General features: G+C 47.2%; 1 protein-coding gene across 1 annotated transcript; it reads right to left on the bottom strand.

Moving 5' to 3' along the window:
- Positions 1–1,535: 1,535 nt before the first annotated feature.
- PARP2 (poly(ADP-ribose) polymerase 2) lies at positions 1,536–26,468 on the bottom strand. Its single transcript, XM_078868604.1, has 19 exons — positions 25,780–26,468; positions 21,952–22,087; positions 21,031–21,167; positions 20,572–20,772; positions 19,518–19,883; positions 18,386–18,453; positions 17,735–17,785; positions 16,826–16,922; positions 15,795–15,867; positions 14,183–14,285; positions 12,988–13,147; positions 11,838–11,976; positions 10,598–10,661; positions 9,249–9,380; positions 8,105–8,232; positions 6,860–6,959; positions 6,103–6,201; positions 4,916–5,040; positions 1,536–4,200 (listed from the first exon to the last, which is right to left on the bottom strand). Exons 1-19 carry the CDS (start codon positions 25,802–25,804, stop codon positions 4,035–4,037), a joined length of 2,370 nt encoding a protein of 789 aa, XP_078724730.1. The 5' UTR covers positions 25,805–26,468; the 3' UTR covers positions 1,536–4,034.
- Between the last annotated feature and the right edge of the window lie 335 nt (positions 26,469–26,803).

Here is a 26,803-nt window from a genome sequence, read left to right as displayed (position 1 = left end):
GGTGGTGTTGGCCTCCCCCCACCCCTTTGTGTGCCGTGCCGGTCTTCATAGGTGCTCGTTAACAGCACTTGCCCCCAACATTCTGTGAAGGCTATACGGAGGGGGGGGATCTTTGGTTTTTTTTCTTAGTGAAAGTTGAGCATTGTTTGGGAAGCAGCAGTGGCTCAGCTGTGGCCCCATGCGACCACGCCGCCACCTATCGGCACGTCAAGTGGTGGTGGTGGGGTGAAGTGTGGCGACTACTCCCAGCTCTTCCAAGACGTCTGGCCAGCGTGGAAGAGTAGGCCAAATACCTTCTAGAGGGCCTCTCTCGACGCTTTCTCTCGCCGAGGCCATTCCGTGAAGCAGTGGCACGAGCCAAGCAATTGCCGGGCTGCACGCTGGACTTTAAATGCAGAGGTCACACTGGTTCGATCCCCTGGTACGAATTAAAATAACGGTTCAATCTTGATTTGAAGTTTTCGTGACTGCAGGGATCCATACTCTTTGGTTTTTTCGTAAAGTCACGTAGGTAAAAAAATAAATCACGTTTCGATCGCAACAAGCGACTGTCATCAGGTGGAACAGATACAGATGACGGGCACTTGTGTTGCAATCGAAACGTCATGATTTAATTTATTTTCAAATAACGGTGCCAGTTTCTTAAATCCCCTACCCCACCCAGCATTGTAAATGGATTCACCGATTAGTCGATCGGCAGGCCGTGGGGTGTGGTAGGCTAAAACGTGGGTTCTCCCACACCTTCCTGGAAGAGTAGGCCAAATACCCTCGAGAGGTTCTCTCGAGCTCCGTTCCAGTGGAGGTCCTTCCGCCAGCAGTGGTGTGAGCGAGCAATTGCAGGACAGCACCTTTACATTTCGATTTAAAGCTTTCGTGACTGCAGGGATTCATCTTCTTGGTTCTTTCGGTAAAGTCACGTAGAAGGGAAGTAATAAAATAATAAAAATTCTCACGACGTTTCGGCCACAACGCAAGCAGCCGTCTTCAGGTGGAGAACAGGACGCTGTCTACTTGACAGACCTGTTCTCCACCTGAAGACGGCTGCTTGCATTGTGGCCGAAACGTCGTGGGAATTATTTTATTATGTTTTATTTTTATTATTTTATTACTTTCCTTCTACGTGACTTTACCGAAAGAACCAAGAAGATGAGCACCTTTACATTTTATATGTATCGAATTGTATACAGGAAAATCAATGACAAGTTCGAGAAGTTGCGTGCAAGTGTTACAATGAAATCTAATAATAGCGAATGCAATTACAAATTAGAGAGAGAGAAAAAAAAACAAAGTTAGATTCTTGAATCAAAGACCCAGATTTGTGACAATTCAATGTCAGATGCCATGTAGGAGCATTCTGGATGTTCCGGATAAACCTCCAAATACTGAGTAATAATCCTCAAACGGTGCGATGTAGGTAAGTCAGAATCTACTGGTTATATTGTTTCCCACTGGTACCTCGTTGTACCACAGTTGGATGCGTTCGTAATCATGGGGGTGTACTCACTTCAAAAAACAAGGCGTGAGAAGGTCGAAAGTGTTGTCTCGTAGCAGATTTATTGAAGGCAATAACTAAACGACAACCTGCGTAAGACCGCATCCTGCGAGAAACGCATAAACCTACCAAACACATCGATTACAAAGCACATTGTCGTCACGGGATAAGAGGAAGTACGTTTCTTTTCAGTTTTCAAATACGTTTCAAACAATCGCATGCCAAGGCCCCAGTGAAAGAGTCGCAAAACAAACGCAAACGAGCGCTCTCGCAACGTGCGGGAACTTAAATTTCGATTTAAAGCTTTCGTGACTGCAGGGATTCATCTTCTTGGTTCTTTCGGTAAAGTTACGTAAAAGGGAAATAATAAAAGAATAAAAATAAAACATACTTTTTTTTTACAATATTTGTATTTTATTATGTTTTTTATGTTTTTAATTTTTTTTCCCGTTCTACGTGACTTTACTGAAAGAACCAAGAAGGTGCAGGAACTTGCTTAGGAGCAGTTTAACAAAAAATTAAATTGTGAACTTTGGTGGTGGATGAGGTGCTGGGGGAAAAAAAATGCCTCCGTTATCAGTTGCTAAGCACAAACCCAAAGGTGTGTAATGAAATGTGGTCAGCAACAGAGAGCACCTGACAGTACACGCACAGGCCTTTCCTGCACGATGAGGGCCTACTCACGCTGTGCCGGGGCTGTGGGGGTTATTTGACCATACTTCACCACGCTGGTCAGTGATGGCGCATAGAATGGGAGCATAGAGTACCAGTACAACATTAGATTTCTGCCCTCTGCTGCACCGAGCTCGTTCATCCAAGCGTTATCCAGGCTTAAATCTGCGAAGCTTCCGAAATCTGACGAGGTTGGACGCAATGCGGGTGATTTAGTCAGAGGCAACAAAACGACCGACAAGCGTGGCAGATAAAATTACCGTAATACGTTCCTTCAATTGACAAAAAAGGCTATGCATCAGGAATTTGTGAAAATCAATTGCGGGAGGGAATTCCCAAGTCGGAAAAGAAATGCGACAGAAGAGCCGGAGACAACACGGCAGAGGTCGCAAACGGGTTTTGATTCCTTACCCGTACCCGGCCGCACCAGGGTCGCAAATGGGTACCCGTACCCGCACCCGGCCGGGTACGGGTACCCGTTCCCTACCTGTACCCTACCCGAAATGAGTGACAAACGGTGACTCACCAGTGACTCACGGCCTAACCGTACCCGTACTCGGCCGCACCAGGGTCGCAAACGGGTACCCGTACCCGTACCTGGCCGGGTACGGGTAGCCAGGTATCGGGTAGGGTACGGGTATCGGGTACCCGGTTGCGACCTCTGCAACACGGGCGAGTGTGATGAGACAAGCGTGCCGATGAGGGTAAACAGCCGCTCCGCTAGAATGGGACCTTGGCATTGGCGGAGGTAGCAAGGCATCGGATTCAGTTTAAACACAAGGGTCAACGAGAGGTAACAAAACACACAAACGTAACCGAGAAGGCTCAAAAAATTAACTGCAAATCCCTACATTTTGGATTAAACATTGCAACATCATCCTCAAATGTGAAAGACTTGGCTGGATCCTACTGAAAAAGTCTCGAGACTCGGCAAGGCTTTTCTCGCCAAACAAGCGTGAAATTAAAACAACATTCTTTATGCGATCGCTGGCTCACTTGTAATGCCGCCACCTCTGTTACTCACTCGAGCGTAGGGGTTGCCACCTCTGAGGTACAAAATCTGGAAATATAAATCTGCTCACAATACCATCAGCGGGTAGAACTTACACATAATAGCATCGACGATACACAACAACAAAAACAGGATTTTTTTTCTTCCTGGAAATATTTACAGATTTCCCAGGACAGCGACCTTCCTCAAAGAGAGGATGTTTGGGAAACAATCAAGATAGGTGGCAATGCGAGCTTGAGTGCTTACTGGCTGCACCTTCCCATCCCACCCAGCTCAAATAATCGAATCGTTAATACATTTGGTATCCGTGCCTTTATTGCACAGGGCTATCAAGAAGGCGTGATGACTCGCAGAAAATGGATTATAATAATCTGTTCATTTACATGGCGTTGCTTCAATGCCTCGAACTTCAAGAGCCTCTAAAAAATTCAAAGGCACCCCCAGTGGCAGATGTCCCAGTGCAGCAGGTGACTTGGCACCAGCCTGCAAATGAGCAGGAGGCTGCCAGTAGGGGGTGATGACTGCTACGTGTGATCCCAATTAGATAATTTGCGAGTACATTTTTTTTATTTGGAAAATTTGGACCGTGACGCTGGCAACACAACGGCCTACTCGTTTCGAGCGACGTCACGGGACCTTTGGAACGTCCAATGTGAGGCAGACGGCACGTTGTATTGCATTATTAACCAGGGCAGCCTGCCCGGTTCGAACCGTGAACCGCTACAAGCGATTGGCCAACACGCTACGGCTCGGCCACATCACTGCGCCTACTCGACAAAATCTCCCACAATCCTCGGCGCTCTCCTGCTGCACGCACCGCCGGGGGTCGACGCAGTCTTGCCGCTTGGCCCCTCGTCGTCACCACATGGGTTTGTAGTCGAAGCTAACCTTGAGGAGGTAGCGCATGCGCACCTGCTCGGGCCGGTACACCACGTACTCGTTGTAGTTGAGGGTGAAGCCGCTGGGGTTGGTGACATTGGTCTCTGTGGAGGGTCCGATCGGCACCGTCACGTCGCCGCCATCTCTGCACGCACCCACGCACCCACGGCAAGCGGCGCTCAAATCAGCTTTCTTGTTTTAACTTTTTCTGTAAGTAGTTGCTGACAATCGTGTCCCGATTGTGCTCTCTGCCGAGCGACAGCACAATTGCAATGTACCCCAGGCTGTGTGTCTTGGCCTCCCCAACATGGCTTCACATCATTTGCAAGAATAAAAATATATCAGACTTTATGGTTTGTTGCCACGGTGCTGCAACGAGATTGCTGCAGTGACGTTTTAGGAAAATCCGTAACCACACAATGGCAATTTCACGAGCAGGCGATAGTGATGCCACTGTGATGTCAATCCTATACATTTTAATGCAACAGCAACGCAGTGACATCACGAGTGCTATGACGGAGTGCCTCACCGTATTTATCACGTTTTTTTTTGTTTTTCAATAACTACACGAACAGCTCAAGATCCACAAAATAATAACTTTCTCTCTTAAAATGTCTTTCTCAAAGAAGCTCGGATTACTTAAAGACTGGCTTGCCTGGATTTGTGCGATTTCACCAGGTGGAAAAGCCAAAAATAAGCACATTTTAACAATTCTACGTTTCAGCACAAACACCCAAACATCAAACGTCTAAACCGAGACAACCCATCAAGTATTCCCACCGGCGGCAGGAGAAACATTTTCGATCCGGCCTTTCACGGCTGCCTAGTTCTCTGGTCACTCGGGAAGGTGGCACTCTTACATCTTGACGCTGTTGCTGGGGTCCGGAGCGACTTTCCCCAGCCCCTTGGTGGAGTGCTTCCCCTTGGGGAGCTTGTCTGCCTGATCGTTAGCCGCCAACAGCTCGGCACACTTGCCGAGGGCAACCTGACGGAACATCATCATCATTATCATCATCATCCTCACTTCATTTACACAGCAGTTACCACCTTGATGTGGGCAGCCTAGCCAAGGGGGAGCCCCACCCCCCACCCAATGGCAGCTGTCGTTATGCAGCACAAATTGAATGCAGCAACCGGCCTGCAAGAGAGGATTATGCTGCCAGGAGGGGGCGATGTTGCTAAGTGGATTCATACCCAAGCACGCAATTTGAAAGTCACTCATCAAATTTTGCTCAACTTCGGAACGTGACGCAGGCACACGCGACAAAGGAGATCGTAACGCAGCGCACTAACCACTACTTCTGTATGCACACACGTAAAAACAAGGATCTTGGACTGAAACACACTGAGACATTAAGTAGAAGGTGCCAGGAGTAGTGGTACGGGTGCCTGTAATCTAGCACACTGCAGGCAATGGTTAGTGCATCACATAGATTTGCAACCTTTGAGTGTATTCCTCCGAGTGTGTGTGCTGGGTTTTGTCCAGCTATTCCAGTTTCCTCCCACATGCCGAGCACTCATGAATGGAACTGCTCCAACATTCCAATTCAGGAAATTCTTACACGGGTCTTGAAACTCGGTGAGGCTTTTCTGGCCAAACCTACACCGACATAGCATAACGAATATTGTCAAATAACCTGCACGACCCGCAAGGCGTGGGGAGGGACCTCATCCAGCAGTGGATTGAGCAAGGCCCGTACATGGTCAAGCGAGATATTCATAATATAGGTTTTTGGGTCAGATCGCGTTATTTATAAATGTGTCATAACCCTCCACCACCCGACACGGCCAAACAGTAAAACATGTGTCACGTTTTTCAAAGGACAAAATAATTCACTTCTTTAGCCCACCGGTGTGTTGAAGAGAGAATCAACAGCATTTTAAAATTTGAGTACGACGTTTCGCTGATAATTACAATCAGCTTCATCGGGCAAGAATGGTGAAGCTATCCTGTTGCTTCCGGTCTTAAATCGAGCAGCAGTAGGGTGACGTCATCATTTAATTCAATCTGGTGCAGTGAGATATGGTTGCCCGTTGCGACGCTCACCTCAGAGAGCAGCACCAGGCCCACGTTCTTCTTCTGCGTTGTGTAGCAGTAGTTGGCGCTTTTTGAGCACATGTCTGCAAAGTATATGCCCTTCCCAAACTGGGAAAGTCCGACACACACACGACAAATGGAACCACACACACATGACATTGGAGGTGCGGGAGAAGGATAACAAACTAGCGACAAAGGTTGTTGAATATAGTCGGGTGTCGTCCTTCCCCCGCACCTCCGATTAGCACGGTTGGCTACGTTTGGTGGGAAAGAATTTCAACATACACGTGGAACTTGTAAAGAGCTGTACAACTTCGTGACTTCAAGGGCTGCAAATCTGTCGGTGTCATATATAACTTGGAATCTCCAACTACTTTAACATTTAAAACGAATAAAAAAGGGTCTCATTGAGCAAATTAATATTTCAATCAAGGGTTCGATTCAGTAACGGAGAGCTCAGTTGGAATGGAAACAGGAAGACACCAAGTGCCCGTGAGGACCAGAGTCATGCACTCCTGTTGTCAACACACTGGTGACTTTGATGAATGTGGCCGCTTTTCTCTAGCAGCAAAGGTTTATACTAAAGTGCTGTTTATATTTAACTTCTGTACGAGAGTTATTGTGCACCCGCATTACAGACAGATGGGCAAGGCTAGTGCATGAACACTTTAACCTCCATTGGAAAGTGTCAAACAGAGCATTTCCAACTTTTAAGTGTCACCGACGATAGACAGGGTGGGACAAAAAGGAAGGCAGAGCCACTCACCATGTAGCCAGTGACAGGAGCTTCTGGCGGAGCGATTTTAAGGCCCTGGCTCAGGATGCCGGCCCAGTTGGAGAGACGCGACCCATGCCACAGCAGCATGCTGCGTAAAAAAAAAAAATCCGAGCGATAATGTGAATGTGGAAGCAACGTGTGGTGAAGATGATAATCTGAATAATAATGAACCAGAGCTGGGCTTCCATCAGACACGTCATCCTGGGAAGCTGCATGGAATGTACCATTACCAACTTGTAGAGAAAAGTCAGATAAAGCCACTGGGCGATCGACATTCGAATTACGATTCATCATTTTAAGCCACCTGACCTTGAGTAAATAAACATTGCATTTGAGGAATAGATTGCTCTTCCAAAACAGAAACGTGGCCACGACACCAAGGAGTCAGGGCACAGCTGGACGTGACAGCAGTAGGAACCACCACAGTATAAATGCGTTTCGCACCTCCAGGGCCTAGAGTGGGCTCAAAACCACACCGAGGCCACTGAGTCGGGCAGATCACCCGGATTACCCAACCGCTTTTCGGAAACAGAAGCCTTGTGCGAATGTTGAGCGTTTGCCCCTGTAAATCCAGCCCTTTAACCCCAAAAGAGCAGGAATGCTGCAATTCTCACCACCAACCCCAATCCCTGCCACGATTCTATGAAGTGGATTAATTTGGGGTCATGATTTAATTCAAGAAACCATTAACTTTAGGGTCTTATTTTGTGAAACCTCAATTGTTATGTCTCAATTATTCCATTGGCCTAAAGCAGGGCTGGAAAACCCAAGACCCATGGGGATGAAAATGACGTGCGTTGAAACAACTTGCAAATCATATTTATCTCCACTAGCAAGCAACTTAGCCGCACTAATCGGGTACTAGAGGGGAATATCAGAATCTTTATTTAGACTAGAGGAATCCGAATATCGTTAACCTGGCGGCACTGCACAGCATATTTCTTAGTTTAGCACGCCAGGTCACTGCTGAGACTGAAGTCATTGACGTGTGTGGTAATGTGTGGCCTGCCTCGAAGGTGTTTAAAAGTCCTATTGGCCCTTGGTGGGAAAATGATGCCCACTCCTGGCATGAAGAGCACATTAGCATACAATTTGCATAACCCGTAAAAAAACCACACAATTCTGGAGGTGCCCGATTCGACGAGTGCACCGCGTGAGAATTCATGTCAATCGACTTGAATTGTTCGCCGAGAAACCAAACAACCCGCGAGCGCTTGAGGCGTGCGAACTGACCGGTTCCCGTAGTCGGCGAGGAATTTCTCCGCCTCTCCCTCCTTCTCCACCACGAAGGCGTCGAGGATGCTGAGCGAGTACTCGTTGTGAGTGCTGGCGTGAGTCGACGTCATGTACCGCTCTATCATCTGCGGTGGCGTGGGGTTGGGGGGTGGGGGGTGGGGGGTGTTTGGGGGAGACGAGGGGGGGCGATCGTACATCGGGTGAGCAGAGGCTGCCGTGCGACGGACAGCGACCATCACGTGGTAAAACCACGCACTTATTTTTTCTTAACGGTCAATATCACGTCTCTAATCCACGTTCTCCTCCATAGAACCACTGGCGGAGCCAGTGGGAGGTTGGGTAGGCACGTGCCCCCCCCCCAATGATCCGATCCAAATCGCTCATTTCGATCGGATCATTGGGGTTTATTAGTAATAAATCGGCATTTTGCGACCCCCACTGCCACTGTGTAGCATATTATTATGTGCCAGGGACTCTGAGGTGATAGAACAATAGTCTGAGTCCATAATTGGCATTAAGTAATGGCAATGCAGTTATAAGGGACTCAGAATTGTGTGCAGTTGCGTAAACAGCACACGACTTCCATGAAGGCCTTCATCGAGCACGATGCCGATCACACACGGTTCGAATTCGACCCTCGATCGATGACTGCGCCATCGCCGCACACGCGTCGAATAAAAAGCAAGGGACAAGTCCTTACTTACTAACAACTCCTATCATTTTTCATTGCTGGCGGGGTTGCCCCCCCTACCTCAAAATCCTGGCTCCGCCATTGCTTAGAACAACAAGTATTTACTTACCCACGAAAGTCATACCGAGTCCGATGACTCATGGGAGGAAACAATTACGTTGTTTGTTTTTAGCTAAGGGATGAAACTGGAGAACCCAGGGATAATCCATGCAGAACCGGGGGGGGGGAGAACATACAAACTCCACACAGAAAGGTGCCCAGGTCAAGAATCGAACCCAGGCCCTTCTTGTCGAGAGCCACAATTGTTGCCACCGAGCGCCACTCTGACGCCCTCTTATTTCTCTCAACGGTAATTCCAAGCACGCAGAGTTGTCTGTTAAAAACTATAATAATAGCTGTTGCACGTCTCAAATATCTGCCCGGCTGCCCTCTCTCTCTCTCGAGCCTCACCTTAAAGTCGGCGTGGTCTCTCTCCAGAGGAGTCATCTTGCAATGCAGCTCCTGGTAGCACTGGTCCAGCCTGTGCTCCGTCTGCTCCGCGGACCTGATGAACTTGATCGCGATTTCGATGTCGCTCAGCACCTGCGGTCGTCGACGCGGGCAGGGAGCTCTTAAGTCCGCTTGCCGAACCGAATAAATAAACCCTCTCCACCTCATCATCGGGGAGACTACTCTGACGAGGCAGGATGCGTGTTGCCTACACGTGTACAGTGCGGATTAAATAGTTGTCATCATCGTCATCGGGGTCGTCTCAACACTCAGTGGGATTCTGTGCAGGCAAGGGGAAAAAACGGGCCCTAGATACAAAGACAGCATCACAGAGAGGAGACACGCACAAACAGAAAGATCTATATATAGAAAAAAACAGAAGGAGCGATGTGGAAAATGATAGGGAGACAGAGAGATACAGAGATATGAACCTTATCGCAGTACCCCGGCTCTCGCATAATGTCCGTGATGCAGTAATTTTCTGTTGATGGTCGGCGATGCGGCAATCGACTCATCTCGACGAGCTGTGCACGATGCACTATTCAAAGTAGAATTTTTTGATAACGGATTTTTTTTTATGCCGATGTTTTGCGTTTCGACATCGCGTCGTAGCACTGATTTCGGATTGATTGGTACCCCAGTCGTGGAGTTAAGTACACCCCTGGAAAAAAAATAGTGTCCCAGAAATAAAATATTTAATTGCCTCGGCCATTTTGTATTATTTGGTACCCTGGGGTACCGCCATAAGGATCATATGCAGAGACATGGAGACAAAGACAGAAAACTGCACAGCAGACAGGAGCAGATTGGCATATTCAGAGACACGGAGAGAAACATATATTTGAAATACAGAGAAAGGAAAACAAAAAAAACACACTCAGGTAAAAACAAGAGATGGACAGAAACACCGGGAGACATGGAGAGGGACAGAGAAAGAGACAGACACAGGCAAAGAGAGACAGAAACACACAAATGCACAACAATTTTGTGGCCTCAAAACGCGTGTTGAGAAAACGCAGCCGCCCTGATTAATACTGCGGGTGTATTGACCATAAAAACACGGCACGCCGCCCCGCTTCACAGTTGGGGTTAGAAGTCCCATGACGTAATTTGCAAGAGTAGTCCACCGTGTGTTGGCAATAATGGTCCAAATTGACCCAATAAAAAAAAAACTACCCGCAAATCACGCAATTGGAATATGCAAATAAAGCATCATCCGCTTCTGCAAAAACTTTGCAGGACCATCGTGAAATAAAGAGTCATGAGACACCTGGTTAAACAAGCATAATAATACGCATGCCGCCACTCACCTCCAGAAGCTGAATTTTCTCCTTCAGTTCCTTCTCAGTGCGAATGAGTGGAGGGGTTTTCATGCTGCAGAGTGAGAGAGGTGAAGGGTCGGGTGAAACACAGACTCGAGATTTCATAACCACATCCACTCTCACAGCCACTCACTCAAGCGCACACACACACACTCGTTACACAAAGGCAAGACTCCCCGTGAAGCCTTTACGGACTGTTGGGGTGAGCGATTTTACTGGACACTCATCAAGGCCGGCATGGCACACGAGACGTGAGCGATGTCAGCGCCACACAAAATTAGCCGCCTTTGTCTTCCCACTACTGATGTTCACACACAGCACGAAGTTAAACTGCGAAAGGCCTTTGCAGCGAGCGGTGGATGTGAGGAGCAGTAAGGAGCAGTGGGTCTGAGGAGCAGGTGAGGAATGGTGAGCGTGAGGAGTGGTAGGGAGCAGTGGAAGGAGCGGAGAGTGCGAGGAGTGATGAGAAGCGGTGGGTGTGAGGAGTGATTGGGGGGAGACGTGGGAGTGTGGAGCGGTGATTGTGAGCGGGCAATGAGCGCGAGTGGTGAGCACGAGGAGCGGTTGATTGCAAGGAGCGGTGGGTGCATCGATTGCGAGGGGGCAGTGAGCGTGAGGAGCAGTGAGTGAGGAGCGGCGATGAGTGGATTAGTACGAGGAGCATTGATTGCGAGGGGGCAGTGAGCGTGAGGAGTGGTGAGTGCGAGGAGCAGGTTTGGTTGCAAGGGGCGGGTGGGTCTGATGACATTGGTCAACACACTTTTTTCTGGCATAAGGTATTCCAACGGTTTTAAGGTAATTTTGGGGTGCTGATTCCAAATCTGGCATCAGTTTTTGTCTATCACATCAGAAATCAAATATTGCATTTTCAATAAGAACTGCAGAAGAAAAATATTAAATAATTGTGGATATCTACATAAAATGATATTATAAACACACTATCCTAAAAATACAGCACCATATTTTAACACTAAAGCAGTCACTGACTCGCACCAACTTGCAATCATAAGTTACAGAGTTAATTTCGGGTAAAATCAATGAAAATGGGGTATGCCGATAGCATAAAAATGAGATGTGATAGAGCAAATCTGAGATCAGATTTGGAATCAACACCCTGAAATTAGTCTAAAGCAGCTGCAAAAGTCCAGGCCAGAAAAAAAAGCTTTTTTTGTTGTTGACCAGTGTAATCGGTGAGTGGGTGAGGAGCGACCAGTTGCGAGGGGAGCACCCGAAGTCGTGTGGGATGCGCGTGTAGAACTCGCTGCAGGCGTCCACCATCTCGCGGCCGAACACGTTCCTCTTGAGGCAGCTCTCGACCTTCTTGAGCGACTCGTAGCCGGCCTTGATCTGCGCCTTCGTCACCTTGCCTGCAAGCAACAAGCGCACGCGTCCCTCCTCCGCCAAGCTCTGTCTGCGGAACACACTGCTGCTGCTACCGCCTGTGTGTTGTTGGGGTTTGCTTTAACCATACTTCACCACCCAGGTCAGTGCATGGAGAGAAGGTGCGGGATAACAGAAGTGAAGTACAACAACGGGATGCTGCTCACCATCGCAAACTGCATCACATCTGCACAATCGTAATTATAGCGAGACTTGGCGACACGCCGTTTTCCGGAACTCCCACAGTCAATCGAGGCTGATATCACGTCATGTAACTGACCAGGACGATGTCAACACACAATTGCCTTCTCAATTCTCTTCGCTCGGCCGCTCGGCCACTCAGCTAATGCTCGATGACGCTCGTGCATGCTGTGAAGAGAGCGGCTGAAAGTCAGGTCTCGGCTAAGTCCAGTAACATTCTGAAACTCAATTAGGGTATATATAGCCATCGGTGACTGGGTTATATCCTTCAAAGTTTTTCTATTTTGACAAAACATTGCTAAAACGAGTGTAATAGCCCAGATTTAAACAGACTCTCAACGGTACTTGCTCAGAGGCTCCGGCACGATGTATATCCGAGGAAAACATCTCAACAAATATCACCTTCAATTGATTGAAATTTGCATTAGTGTCGAGATTTACATAAGTCAAACCAGGCCCAGTGGTGCCGTTAGCGGAGCGCTCGACTTTCACAAGGCAGCATCAGTCCAAGTTCCAGTGAACCCTCCATCCCTCCTTGGAAGATAAAATGAGTACCACCGGTGAAAAGGTCTGGCTCCCGACCAGGAGAATATGGATATTCTTCTCCTGGCCCTGTGAAGAGATAGATGGCCGCTATTTTACATCCACTTGAGCTTGGAACGTGATTTCGGCTTAAATTTTATTTAGATAACAAACGTTCGCCGACGTTTGCGAAAGTTATCTGCCCGGGGCAGAGACATCTCGTCCGCCGCTGTCCTCCCCGTCCGCCCCGTCCGCCCCGCGTGGCACCCGCGTACCGAGCGGGGCCTTCTTGGCGTCAAACTTCATCTCCAAGATGGTCTCCTCCATCGCGCGCACATTGCAGATCAGCTCCAGCAGGTTCTGCACGCGGAGGTCCAGGAGCGACTGCTTCTGCAGTGGCGGCGGCTTCTGGGCCCCGTCCGTCTCGCTCGTCTGCTGCTCGACAGGGAGAGAACGGAAAAGCCCAGCGCTCAAGTCTTATGATTTATTTCGTCTTGTTCACAAATTTAAGCGGTCATCCTCGTACGTAAAGGAACTTTGCTTGGTTGACATGCACGTCACTGGAGCGATTCTCATCGCACAGACAGGCGAGCGAAGGCTCAATTCGACATGAAAGTAGTGTTACGAGTCTGGTAGTATAAAAACACGCGACTTGATTGAAAACGAATTTCTTTAGAACGGTTTAGTTTGTTGTCCTTCGCCCGCACCTCCGATTCGCGCGGTTGGCTACGTACGGTGCGAAAGTAGTTCAACATACATCCTTACTAATGGCAGTAATGTATATTTTCTTCTGGCGAAGGTCTGATATTAATGCTAGTTGTAATTATGAGCAAAACCTCGTACTACCTAAATGTAAAGTGTCGTGAGATCGCTCTCCAGCAACACTGGCGTTGCTGCTGAAGCAGTAAGAATACATTAGCACGTTTGTACATCACGTGACAACTCTAATCATCACGTGACAACTCTATTCATTGGCTATCGGGTGGAGGAGAATGCACAACACCACATTTTACTCACACGGGCGATCTGACCCAAACATCAAATACGAATCACAATATTTGACACCACCGTAAGCGGGATGCTGCCGTGCTGTGATGTTTCCCGCACGGTACTTGTGGCAGCCATAATACGTTTCTGAAATCCCCCCCCACCTGTTTACACCCAGCAGTAGAAATGGATACAGCAGTCAATCGGCAACCATACTGGACGTTTGTGAAAAATAGCTTTACAGCTCATTGGATTACTGCAGGATAAATATTCTGATTCTGAGGTTTTGTGTGCGGTGCGGTAAAGTGTGGGTACTCCCCCACCCCTCTTCCAAGATGTCTGCCCAGTGCGGAAGATTAGGCCAAATACTCCTTAGAGAGGTTCTCCTCCTCCAGAGCGCCCTCTAATGGAAGCCGTTCAGCCGGCAGTGGCACGAGCAAGCGCCTTTATCATCACAAGCATTTTACCATTGTGGAATCTTACCATGGCGTCGGTGCTGTAGTCAATGGGTACAATGTCGTATTTTCCGGGCACCTTCTGGAATGAACTTCTTTGGCTCCACTCGTTTTTTGTCTTTTGGAAAAATCTGCGTGCAAACAAGAGGTTCGTATTTAACGTTCATCTGTTATTATGTACACATTTTATATTTCACAGCAGATTAAGTGTCCTGTCCCATTATACAACTCTTGAGATTTCTGGCAATAAAAGCATCGAGAAAGCAGAAATACAAACTGGCCTCAGTGGCTTAGGGGTCAAAGTACTGAGCTGGCACAAAGGTGAGATCCAGGGTTCAAATCTGGATTTCAGCTACCTGCTGCAAATAAACTGGGTCCTCACATGTAGCGAGTTTGTGTCAGCTTGGACACCAATTACTGCAGGAAAAAAAATCTGTTTGTGGTACGTTATCAAACGTACAGCTCCGTGGGAAATACAGATTATTTGTCTCAAGACAAGACACCAACCAACAGCAACATTGGACCAGTACTCAGATTGTAAATGTTGTGGATTTGCTCTCCAACACACCGGTGTGCTGTACTAGCAACGAATTGGCATATTTTGTTTACGTGACAAACCTTACTAAATGGCTGTGTCAGGGGGTGGCGGGTTTAATGCCAAATTTATAATAGGTTTTTCCCCTTTTATCTGGCAACAAAACAGGTGTTAAGTTGTTACAACACCAAATTGAAACCTTTTACAAGGAATCAAGTCTGCATTAACCACAATACTTATTGTCAAAATGCAAAAAAAAAACATACTTTGATAATAGATGCATTGTCTTTGAAACTGATTGGTCCACACCAGAGACAGCTTTATTTTGAGCCTCGTCTCAAACGGTGTTAGACCAGAGGACGCCAAAAGGCGTACAGCACAAAGACAATGCACTGTCAGAGTAATGAGAGCTCGGGGTGAGGAGGTCCCATGATGACACATTTATACTTACGCAATCTAACCCAAAAACCTTTATTGTGAATAATATTGGTTGCGAAAGCCTACGTGTTAAACATAACCGTGGTGTTTGGTCCTCTGCGCATATCCTGTGCCTATCCGTACATTAAACGAAGACATACAACCAAACACAAGCAGTTTTCATCATGTAGATACAACTACAATGTTGACTTAAAGAGTGTGTAAATGCCTCTGAAAAATCGCGATGCGCACTCCAGGAACGAAAAAGCCGTTTATTTATTTTTAAAGTGAGGTGCGATTGGAATTACTTTACAGATGGAGATATGGGTCAGTCATATGCGGAGAAGAGGAAGGCGGTATTAGAAACCTCGTTTTGGCCACAGGGTCCTGAACGTGCACCGGCAACGCAACTCTTAACGCGACTCCAACGCCAGGCGAGGGCAGCGTGTGTGTGCGCATGAGCGCGAGGGATTAGCGAGCGTGTTGAGTGAGTCAAGTAAATTTTACGTTTGCTTACACACGTGGTGGCGCCTTTACGGCACAAATCTGCACACTCAAAAGCACCGTCGTCACATTAATACTCAAACGTAAAAAATAGTAAACTCTACCGAATGGGAAAAAATCCATATAGTATTTATAGATGTTTAAAATATCAAAGAAAGTTGTGGCGTGCGTGCTCCCCACGTACTTATCCTCAAACAGTTCCTGGGCGCCCAACAGGTTACTGCAGTTCTTCAAGGAATTCATTCCGACCCTTCCGACTGCAAGGCACGCGCGCACGCAAACACCAAGGGTGAAGGCGACAGAGCAGGCATCGCACTCGCAGCCTCGCCGAGTCGTAAGTCAAAGCCCCGTTTAGCCGATGTCCCGTTGAAGTTGGTGACGATGAGATCAGCAAGGCCATCTGCCATCATCATCATCATTCACCCGTAATCAGTGCTCGATCTCACGGATCGTACGCAACGAGCTCGTGTTTTCAGGGCAGAGTTGACCGAGGCGCGACCGATGAAAAACAAGCGGTAGCGATTTCATTTTTTCGATGTGCACGGCTTGAGAATGGAACCCAAGCAGATGAGAATTGTTACACGACAAAGTGACCACCACTTAACTGCGCTGCCTGCAGTTTGAAAGTCAACATCGTGATGGGCCTCGCAATGCAGGCGGGTGTGTGCGGATGAATTTGCAACGTAAGGTGCGATGCACTCCGATGAACTAAATCATCATTTACAGCCCTTTGTCAGTCCACTGCTGAATGAAGGCCTCCCACTGGCATACGATACACAGGGATTGTGTAACCATACTTCACAATGCTGGTCAGTGCTGGTTTGAGCAGGGGCCCACGACCTGTTCAGATATCACTCGCCACTGATGTTCACCACGGTCGGGAATGAAACTCAGGTGCCTAGGTTTCAAGCGCACCACCACTCAAAGAAGACAAATATGCCCGTATAGCCTGAACCAGACTGTAGGGGCAAGTGCTGTTAGCGAGCACCTATGAAGGCAGGCACGGCACACGAGGGGGTGGGTGGCCCGCACCATACCCGGCTGCCTCTGTCTCCCCAGTGACGATGTTTACACATCGCACCAGGTACTCATTTTGAGGCTGAGTCAACCTAGCCGCTACCACTACCACTCCCACCATAACAGCGACTGCACAAAGACGAAAGCGAGGCGTGACGCAGAACGTCGAGCAGGACAGCGGTAAGAGCAGCTGCTCACCTCTCCCCCAGCGCATCCACACACTGAAGCTCTTCATGTCATTGTCCTTCAGCAGCTGAATCAGGTAGAACTTGTTGTTGTTGAGTCCGACATTTGTCTGCATGCAAATGAATTTATTTATTATTACGTGCCATGCTACGTGCAAGGCGCGTCACGCGCACTCGCGGCAAGTGGTCGTACAGGTTGGCTGTTAGGCATGCGACGCGTCATCAATTAGTTTGGTTAAAAAAAACATTATTATACTAATGATGCATGCACCTAAACAATAAAATAATAGCCGAGTATCTACGATGAATGCGAGTTAAGTGCAAACGTTACCTCTAGTCTAATGGAACCAAAGAGGCAGACGATATAGTACATACGAGACAGAAGAAATTACACCACAATACAACCGTCACCCCAATTCGTGAAAATGTATCGAATTGGGGGTGGGTGCAGGGGAGGTGAATTATGACATGTGAAATAATGTGCATAGAAATGATTTATTAGAAGATTTGTTATAGGACTAAAGCTTTCTCATGTTTAATATATGAACCAATGGCCCGTTAAGCTTAATATTTCACAGCAAGGCAAACCAGCAATAGATTCAACTTAACCGAGTCATATGAGCAATGTATGGCCTCTCATACCAATGCCATGAGCAATAACCAATCATTACCAATGTGATAAAAGGAAATTACAGGGCATAGTGATCTATGCACAGGAAGGTTTTGCTTGGATTTAATTTCCTTTTTTGTTCATGTAGAAGTGAACTTCAAAGTCCAGAGCAAGCCCACTAATAGAAGGGAGCAAGGCACATACATTGTTCTGGGATAGTATATCATAACCCTACTTGTTGTACTGCCTCACCCACCTGCCAGTTGACTAGATTGTTGGGTGAAAGCAGGAGCTAATGAGCGAGGGCCTCACCTGGTTCAGCATGACGTCGTAAACGTTGTTCCCCTCACTGTACACGTGCGCCTGAGACAGATTAAACATCGCCGTCACAAAACGCGGTACCGTTTTGATTTATTGTCCACTTTAATACAGATATAATAAAATGGATGGACTTCATCAACCTGAGAATGCCTCAGCGAGAGGTTTCTTTTCAGCAGGGCCCCGCATTGGCATATATGGACAATTTCCATGGATGAGCGTTTGGCATGCAAAACGAATCCAGAGTGCTCGCACGAAACTCACGATGCACACAAGGGGGGTGATAACTAAAGCTCTGCTCAGAGAGGTTCAAGGGTCCGCAACTCTACTGCCATCTCTAATAATCCCGGAGGGGTTCCAGGAACCGACTTGCTGTGCCGCCATCTGCCAGCCACATCACGACTCACACATTTTGGGAGTCGAAACATAAATGCAATCTGTGTGACCCACCAACTCTGCCTCAAACAAAACTCTGATCATATTTTTACATTCTTTTTTTTTGTCTCAAGTTACCTAGGACTTGAGCACACGTGGGATGCTGAGCGAGGCCGAGTTTTTTTTTTTGTTTGACCTCAGCGTGTGAAATATTCGACGAGAGGCACTGGCTGTAAGCGGATGTCGGTGAAATGGAGGTGTTTGTCTCACCTTGCCCAGCTTTGCCTTGCACTCCGAGTCCACGGGAGCCCTCCCGTTCATCACGATCGTCTTCACCACTGCTGGCAGCAACGGCCATCAGCATCGTCATTACCGACATTGTGACATTATCAACAATGCTTCAAAATTAACAAAATTGTTTATCGTAATTGACTGTAATGTATTATAAATTAATGAACACATTAACCTCCAGGTATTACTTCCTGCCACTTCATGCTCATATGTGTGTGTGAATCAAAGGACATTTTTACTACAGGTGTTGTAACATTGGCAATTGTCTAATGATGCTGCGTGTAATTACCAGAGAAACGATGTACCTGATTGTTAAACCACCGATCAACATACCGGTCTGTTGAAGCAATAAAAAGCTGGCACCTTTGTTCACATGACAACTTTATTTATTTGGCTGTGTTGAGCGAAACAGGCTCTATGACACAACACTGACATCGCACTCACGCGATCTGACCCAAAAAAAATTATGAATCATAACATTGGTCGTTAATCCGACGTATTAAATCAGCAAATCTGGTCAATCCAGGTGATTTCTGTAGTAATCGCTATCCTGCTATGGGTGATCTCCATGCTACACTATCCATTCAACTGAATTGGATTCTCATGGGATTAGTTTGCCATCTAGTGGCGATCCTTGGAATCCTTGCAATCGCTACTATGATCCCAATTATTTGAAAATGTATTAATGGAATTTTATTGGACGATCCTACGACTTTAAACAATTGCTGTTCACAGCAGGAACCGCTATTTCCATGAAGGGGATTCTTTGCCAGCTTAAAAATCATACATAAAAACCTCATCCATTTGAATGGCAATTCCTTGATGTCCATTCAAAATAATGGTATTTTAGTGGCAATTTCCAAGCATCACCGCGATATTGCACACTTTGCCAAGATATCATAGGAAATACTGGCAGTTACAATCGTCCCACTGGGAAACATATTCGATTCCAACTATTGATTTGGAATAAATCGCCTAGCAGCAATGCTGTACACCTGTACAGTGTACCTTTGTTTTTGTTCTAGTTGTCTCATGCGTTCAAAAATTACATTTTGGAAAAAGAGGAAGGATCTGACACTGGCATTTTTACAATGAACTAACGACCATTCACCTTCACTGGAAACAGTAGTGTCGCTTTGCCCCTCGCTCGTTTCCGGGGCAGCTTTGGGTTCCGATTTCACGGATTTCCTGCCCGAGCGCGGCTTCCTGCTGGGTGGAGCGTCTGACTCCTCGTCACCGTTGCCCAGACCTATGGACTCCAGCGGTGGCTGTGACGGCTGGCGGCCGCGCTTGACGCCGCTCCGCGTAGTGCGAGCGCCGCCAACCGGAGCTCCTCCGCCCTCCGTCGAGCTGGGCAGCTCCAGCTGCTTCTCCTCCTCCTTTGGCTTTGCCTCCTGCGGCTTTGCCTCCTGCTTGACCTCGATGCCCTCGGCTCCCTGGCTCCCGCCCGGATTGGCATCTGTATCTGTTTTACCGACTGCGTCGCGCACGCGGAGAAATATTAAGCGGAGAGGTGGCCTCTGGTTAAAAGGGGAGGGGTGGCATCTATTTACTTAAGTCGGTCTGTGTCGAGCGGTGTGGTTTGCGAGGAGAGCGACTATGGCGCGGCACTTTGAGACAGACCAAGCAAGAGGTCTGCAATTTGCAGCCCCGCGATGCGGTATTCATCAGCCCGTGAGAATCAGGGATGAGTGAAAACACGCCGAACGTATCGGCGAGCTGTTTGCTGTGAACAGGAGGCAATTGTGACATCACGTTCGACCTGTGGGGAGCTAGGATATTTCCAATACGGACTGTGCACATAACAGGCTGCACACCCCTTAGATAAGAGGTGGGCCATAAAGAACAGTCAGGGATGGTCGAGTAACTGTGGGTGAATGGCAAAGTCTGGTAAATACCCCAAAGTGTTAACGAGAACCACTGGAAATTGTCAAATTTGATCAATTACTCTGAATTTCATTGAAGCCTCATTGCAACATGCCACCTTACAAGCCGATGATGAGTTAAATTTGTGCTAGAGGCACAACTGCCACCGGGGGAACCCCTAAATAAATGCTCGTGAAAAAATACCACACAAGTGCAAGGACAGCCTGGATGAGATTGGAACAAAACTAGAACCAACAAATCCAGTGCATAAAGGCTCCGGTCCACGTTTTGCAACGAACCTGGCTGCCGCCGAACTACACGAACGGTGCCCGTGGCCACGTTTGTCTGCGTCAGGGCGTTCAGGTCCACCCGGTACGCGTGTCCACCGGTGCTCAAGTCCAGCGTCGCGCTCTTGGCACGGTGGGCGCCCTCCAGCTCCACGCAGCTGTGCGCATCGTACACGACCCACGTTGGGCCGTCTGCCTCCCACTCCCACACGTCTGCGGAGCGAAAGGGAGAGAAGGTGATGGCAGCGGGAAACCTTGGTGGCAACGGGAGGACGATGGGCTTCGAAGAGGCACGACGATGATAAACTGCGAAGCTCAAACGCGGTAAGCGTTGGCCGCAAATGCACGCGATAGGAATGTGTGTTCAAAAGCCAATACCACAAGTGTCGCGGTGCTTTTAAGATTAAGTTTTTTTTTGTTTAACCAGGTGAGAACTTAAGATGGTAGGAATTTGTAGAATCAAGTGCTTACAGAAATCTCCATCCTCCAACGCAAGCCGGATCCGCCTCTTGAATGCAGACTGGCTGTTCTGCTGTACCATGTTGTCGAAAATAACTTTGAAGGCAATGCCAGAGGCCAGCTTTATAGAGACAGTTTTCTTGCTCGTCCTATTGTGACAACAGTGGCAACACAACGCACCATGTGCTTATCAATCATTCATTTTCAATGGGTTATTTTCGTCTCATGAAGTTAAATACATTGTGACAGCATCACAAAGTGTCTGACAATGCATGAACTGTGCGCAACATCGATTCAAACCGCCCTGCATTGCACATGTTGTTTGGCCCACTACTGAGCGTGTAATTCATATAAAGGCATAGACATATTAACCAGCTGACGTCTGGTCAAATAATTGTAATTATGCTGTAATTTCAATCACAATGTAATTGTAACAGTGATTTAATGTCAAATTCTGCTGTTGAAATTGTAATCATAATTGAACTCAGGACTGTTCATCGGGGTTTCCATGTACAATAAAAAAATACGATATTAATCACCGCTCATTCTACTCTGCGAACCCCAATCTGGAAACTCCTTTCCCCCAGCCATCCATGCTGTCGACTTCCTGCCTATATTAGAGCTAAACAAAGGACCTTCCTTGTTTCCTCTAAGACTGACTGCCCGTCTCAATAAAATAACTATGCCCACTATTTTCTGTCTGGCATTGAGAGATGCAATCACATTTAAGGATCCAAATTATATCGTAACTGTATTGCTACAAGTTTTTATCTGGAGAAATAAACTCATATAATTGAGAATGGTGGCTACCACACAGCTTTGATTGCAATATTGCAATGCATGGGGTCAGCAGCCAGTGCAATGAGGAATCATTCTCCCCACCCTGCCTCATAAATTGGGACTCGCCACCACGACCGCTGCTGTACCACAAACCTGAAGGCGTTGCAGATGATCTCATTTTGCTCGTCCGAGTAGGGAGTCCAGTTCTTCCCATCGTCCTCCCAGTACCAGCGGCCAACCCAGTTCAATGCATTTCCAGCCGGGGCTTTCTTTGAACCCTTACTTGGGGCTGTGTCAAAACGAGACGTGAGAAACGAACAAAAGCTCCTCCAGGCCGGGTTACCTCATGGTCAGCATCCCCACATCTGGCGTATGCCTTGTCCATTCAAATCCTAACTTCAAAGCAGAGGTCGCAAACGGGTTTTGATTCCTTACCCGCACCCGTACCCGGCCGCACCAGGGTCGCAAATGGGTACCCGTACCTGGCCGGGTACGGGTACCCGTTCCATACCCGTACCCTACCCGAAATGAGTGACAAACGGTTACTCACCAGTGACTCACGGCCTACCCATACCCGTACCCGGCCGCACCTGGGTCGCAAACGGATACCCGTACCTGGCCGGGTACGGGTAGCCGGGTATCGGGTAGGGTACGGGTATTGGGTACCCGGTTGCGACCTCTGCTTCAAAGCAAGTGATGAGGGAAATAATGGACAAGTTGTGTAGATAATATAATTGGGGTGCAAGTGGTTGCGTAGTGGTTCGCGTATTACACCCTGGATCTGGAAACCTGAGTTAAATTCCTGATGAGATGTTTAATATTATTTTTGTATCCGAGTTCCCTCGAAGTAAAGCACACGTGATATATTGGCCTGGTTCTCCACTTCACTAACCCTGCATTGACCAGCGTGGTGCGGTATGGTCAAGCATCCATGGCCGACATGACATTCGAGATCTTATCGACAAAGGCCTGCAAATGTTAAACCCTAACATTTTCTATTTAGTCCTGTAAATCCACTGCTGGAGGCCTCCCCATGCAGTGTCAAATATGGAAGTTGGTCCAGTGTAGTTCCTTAAAAACACAAAGCACATCCTCAGGAACTCCAGATGGCTTACTCTTTGGTTCTTTCGGTAAATTCACGTAGGTATAAAATAAAATAAATCACGATGTTTCAGGCGCAACACAAGCGTCTGTTATCAGGTGGGTATTTGCATTTGGCCAAAAAGTGTTTCTCTTCGTGTGGAAGACAACCAGTTTAAATGAAAACACAATACTAAAGCACTCACGTTCACAAACGGGTTTACTATACCACCCGCTATACAGCCACCTGGTAAGCCCAGCAGGTGTGAAGGCTACACAAACCTCTACGTGACCCACCGACCCTTTCATCTAAAACGGTGGCCTGCAGGCGTTCGCCGCAATACAAACGTAAACCTGGTGACAGCGGTGTCTGTCGTGTGGCACAATGAGCCACTCTGCTGCTAACACGTATAGCTGTCAACCCATACGGTTTAGCACGCATTCTTGAACAGGGAAATTGCGTTTTCAAGTCCATACGGCAGAAAATCAGTTTCAATACGGGGAAATTATTTTCTCTATTTGTATCTCCTTTGTGATAGGACTTTGTAGGATGAACGTTGAGGTGTATAAGGGCACGGTGGTGACCAATAATGCCTGAATTAGTCTGTAATAAGGTAGGGCACTGATAAGGGGTTGACAGGTATGGACACGCGTCCCTGACAGGTCATCACCACCCTACCTGCTTTCTCAGGAAAACGAATTTCTTTGGAAATGCTTTGTGTTTATAGTGTGTCCGTAACTCCGATTAGCACGTTTGGCAACGTACGGTGCGAAAGAAGTTCAACATACAACCATGCACGACCTCTCTGATATCTACCTGCACGAGTGCGCATCAAAAGAATAGCCGCCACTCCGTTATACGGTAACTCAAAACGTACGCAATATCGCGATAACGTAACTTATAGGCAAGGTAACGGACTTCACTTAAAATTCGCATTTTAAGGAATTAAGAATCTCAAATGTGATTATTTATATTCTTTTGGGGGGGGGGGGGTGTGGGTGGGGGGAATAACACCGATTCGTGTGGTTTCAACGGCACGCTGTTGGCACAGTACAGGGTGGTCCAGATCAGATCAATTTTTATGGTGGAATCCGATGAGCTATAAAGCTCTTTTTCTACAGACGTCCAGTAAAGATGTCTTGTGACCGCTCCCCCACCCCCAAAATCCTCTTTGCATATGCATTTGTTTTAGATAAACCTTACATAAAAAAAATTATGTTAAGTTTTAGAGCATTGAAAACAAACTTATTGAACAGGTAGACATAACGAATTACCTTGGGCTCATAATAGATTCAAAACTGTTCCAAGATCATATTGATCATACTGGGAAAAAAGTAAAATTTAAAACTGAATTTATTTATAGGCATAAACATTGTTTGCCAGCTAAACTTCGTCTTGAGTTGGTGAGGGCTACTATACTGCCTTTATTTGATTACTGTGACATTGTTAATCAGTCTGCATCAAATTCATTGCTAAATAAGCTCAACCCAATCAATATATCATTCGGCTCTAAGATTTGCTCTGGATGTCGCCTTATAAAACTCATCATTGTGACTTGTATAGAGAGGCTGGCCTAACATCCATCCATGATCGCAGAATTATTCACCAGGCTGTTTATTAAAAATGTCCTTAGTTCGAATTCGGCAGAATATTTGTTGGATCTGTTGACATCACGGGATGCACGGGATGTCAGACCTAACCTGAGGAGCTCATCATTGTTTTTGTTTAATGTTCCCAGGTACAAAACAAGGTTTTGGTAAATGGGCATTCTCAGTGGCCGCCCCTAATCTCTGCAATAATATCAGCACATAACTTAATTTAGTCACCACCTTCGCTCAATCATCTTAAATCACTTCTTTCAAGTGCATTCCTACCAATCTGCCACTGCTGAAGCAAGTAGATGATATACGAAGTTGTTTTTATTATGTATATGGCTCCTGTTCTGTTGTGATGTGTGCAATGTCATGGTGATTGTTGATTACTCGTGTTAGTTTGAATTTGTCGTTTGCACAGGAAGACTATTTTACCAAAGGCGTTTCTGTTCCTCGTTTTGCAATATATTTTCGATTCTTATTCCTCATTCTAGATGCACTATTGTGCAATGTTTCTCTAATCTTAATGTTCATTTTAGTTACATATTTAATTTATAATTAAGTAATGTATTGTACCTTTTCTAAATTGGTAGACTTTTTTCATTGCTGTATTTATTGTATTCATCATTTTTATGCGACCTGTTGCAAACGTTGTTTTGAATTTTAGTTTTTCAGTTTTGTTGATGAAACCTGATTCAAAAGCTTCTTAGCTCACAGGGCAATGATTGATTTATTTATATATATTTTACCTACGTGACTTTACCGACAAAAACCTAAGAGTATAATTGTAAATAAACTGTTCAAAAGTATCAAATGGTAGAGGGGGTGGGGGTGACACAAGACATGTGGACCACACTGTATTGGTTTCCCGCGCTTTCCAAGGAAGGCCGACTCGTTTTGGCTCGGCCCGTGGCGTCGATCACTCGTGGTACTGCAACCGGAGAGGATCTCTCCCTCGTGCAACGTTCTTGCTCGTGGTCTACCCCGACGCACGAATGGCACATTAATAATTTTTAAAAAACCTCCAGTGGTGTGCTTGACTGTAGTCGTCCAGAACCGACGGTCAGGGCCCGATCCACAAATCCTCCTGACGACGTTTTTATTAATCCCGCTCGACCACCCCAATGTGAAATGGTAGTCGTCATTGCTCCGCATCCACCATACGAGTGAGACTTAAGTCATTCTCAGGAAGTCGCTCCACCACCACCATCATCACCATCAACCTCGCACGGCAAACAAACCACAAATTACTCAATCGGGGTTACGTCTCGCCAAGCAGAACACGCGCGGCACAGGACTTGGACTTACCACGAACACCGCGCACGGGCGGCATGATTTCACCAGAACCAACGACACCGCACGTGTAAAACAACAGCAGCAGCAACAGCAGCAAGCAAAGGCGACGATGTTTGCTATTCCGACTGCCAAAACGGTGCCCCCCTCCGCCTCGCAAGCGAGCGGTGTAAATCGCCCCCTTGGGATTGCGTACAATTACTATTGTACTTTGTATTATGTCGACGACGCGAGGTGTAACTAGCGCAGTTCGCGATTATGCTGAACAATAGCGTCAGCTGCTCGCTTGCTGCAGCTACTGCTGTTGTTATTGCTGCTATTGTTGTTGCTGCTGCTATTGTTGTTGGTGCTGCTATTGTTGTTGCTACTGCTGTTGTTGTTGCTACTGCTGTTGCTGCTACTGTTGTTGCTACTGCTGTTGTTGCTACTGCTGTTGTTGTTGCTGTTGTTGTTGTTGCAGCTGCTGCTGCTACTGCTGTTGTTGCTGCTGCTGCTACTGTTGCTGCTACTGCTGTTGCTGCTGCTGTTGTTGCTGTTGTTGTTGCTGCTGCTGCTACTGTTGCTGCTGCTGTTGCTTCTACTGCTGTTGCTGCTACTGCTGTTGCTGCTACTGCTGTTGTTGCTACTGCTGTTGTTGCTACTGCTGTTGCTGCTACTGCTGTTGCTGCTGCTGCCCGCAACCCCCCCACGTGGCTTCGCGCCAATCGTCAACTTCCGGGTGCGCGCCTGACGTCACCGCCCTGGCCCGACGATTCTTGGGTTTCAGGGGTGGTATCTCTGTTAACCAAGTCCCAGTGCCTGACACCCTAACAATAATTAAGACTTGCTCCAACATGGATTGAATTCGGATGTACCTGCGCTGGTTAGGCATTGCACCACCAACACTTATTTTACCTGGAATGGTACCTTCTACAAACAGAATGAGGGTACCCCTATGGGCTCCCCCTTGTCACCAGTTATAGCCAACATGTTCATGGAAAAGTTTGAATCAGACGCCATCCAGACGTCCACCCTGCGTCCTTCCCTGTAGAAGAGGTAT

Source organism: Lampetra fluviatilis, chromosome 26 (genome assembly GCF_964198595.1).
Source record: "Lampetra fluviatilis chromosome 26, kcLamFluv1.1, whole genome shotgun sequence".
NCBI lineage: Eukaryota > Metazoa > Chordata > Hyperoartia > Petromyzontiformes > Petromyzontidae > Lampetra > Lampetra fluviatilis.
This window is presented reverse-complemented; position numbering and strand designations above follow the sequence as displayed.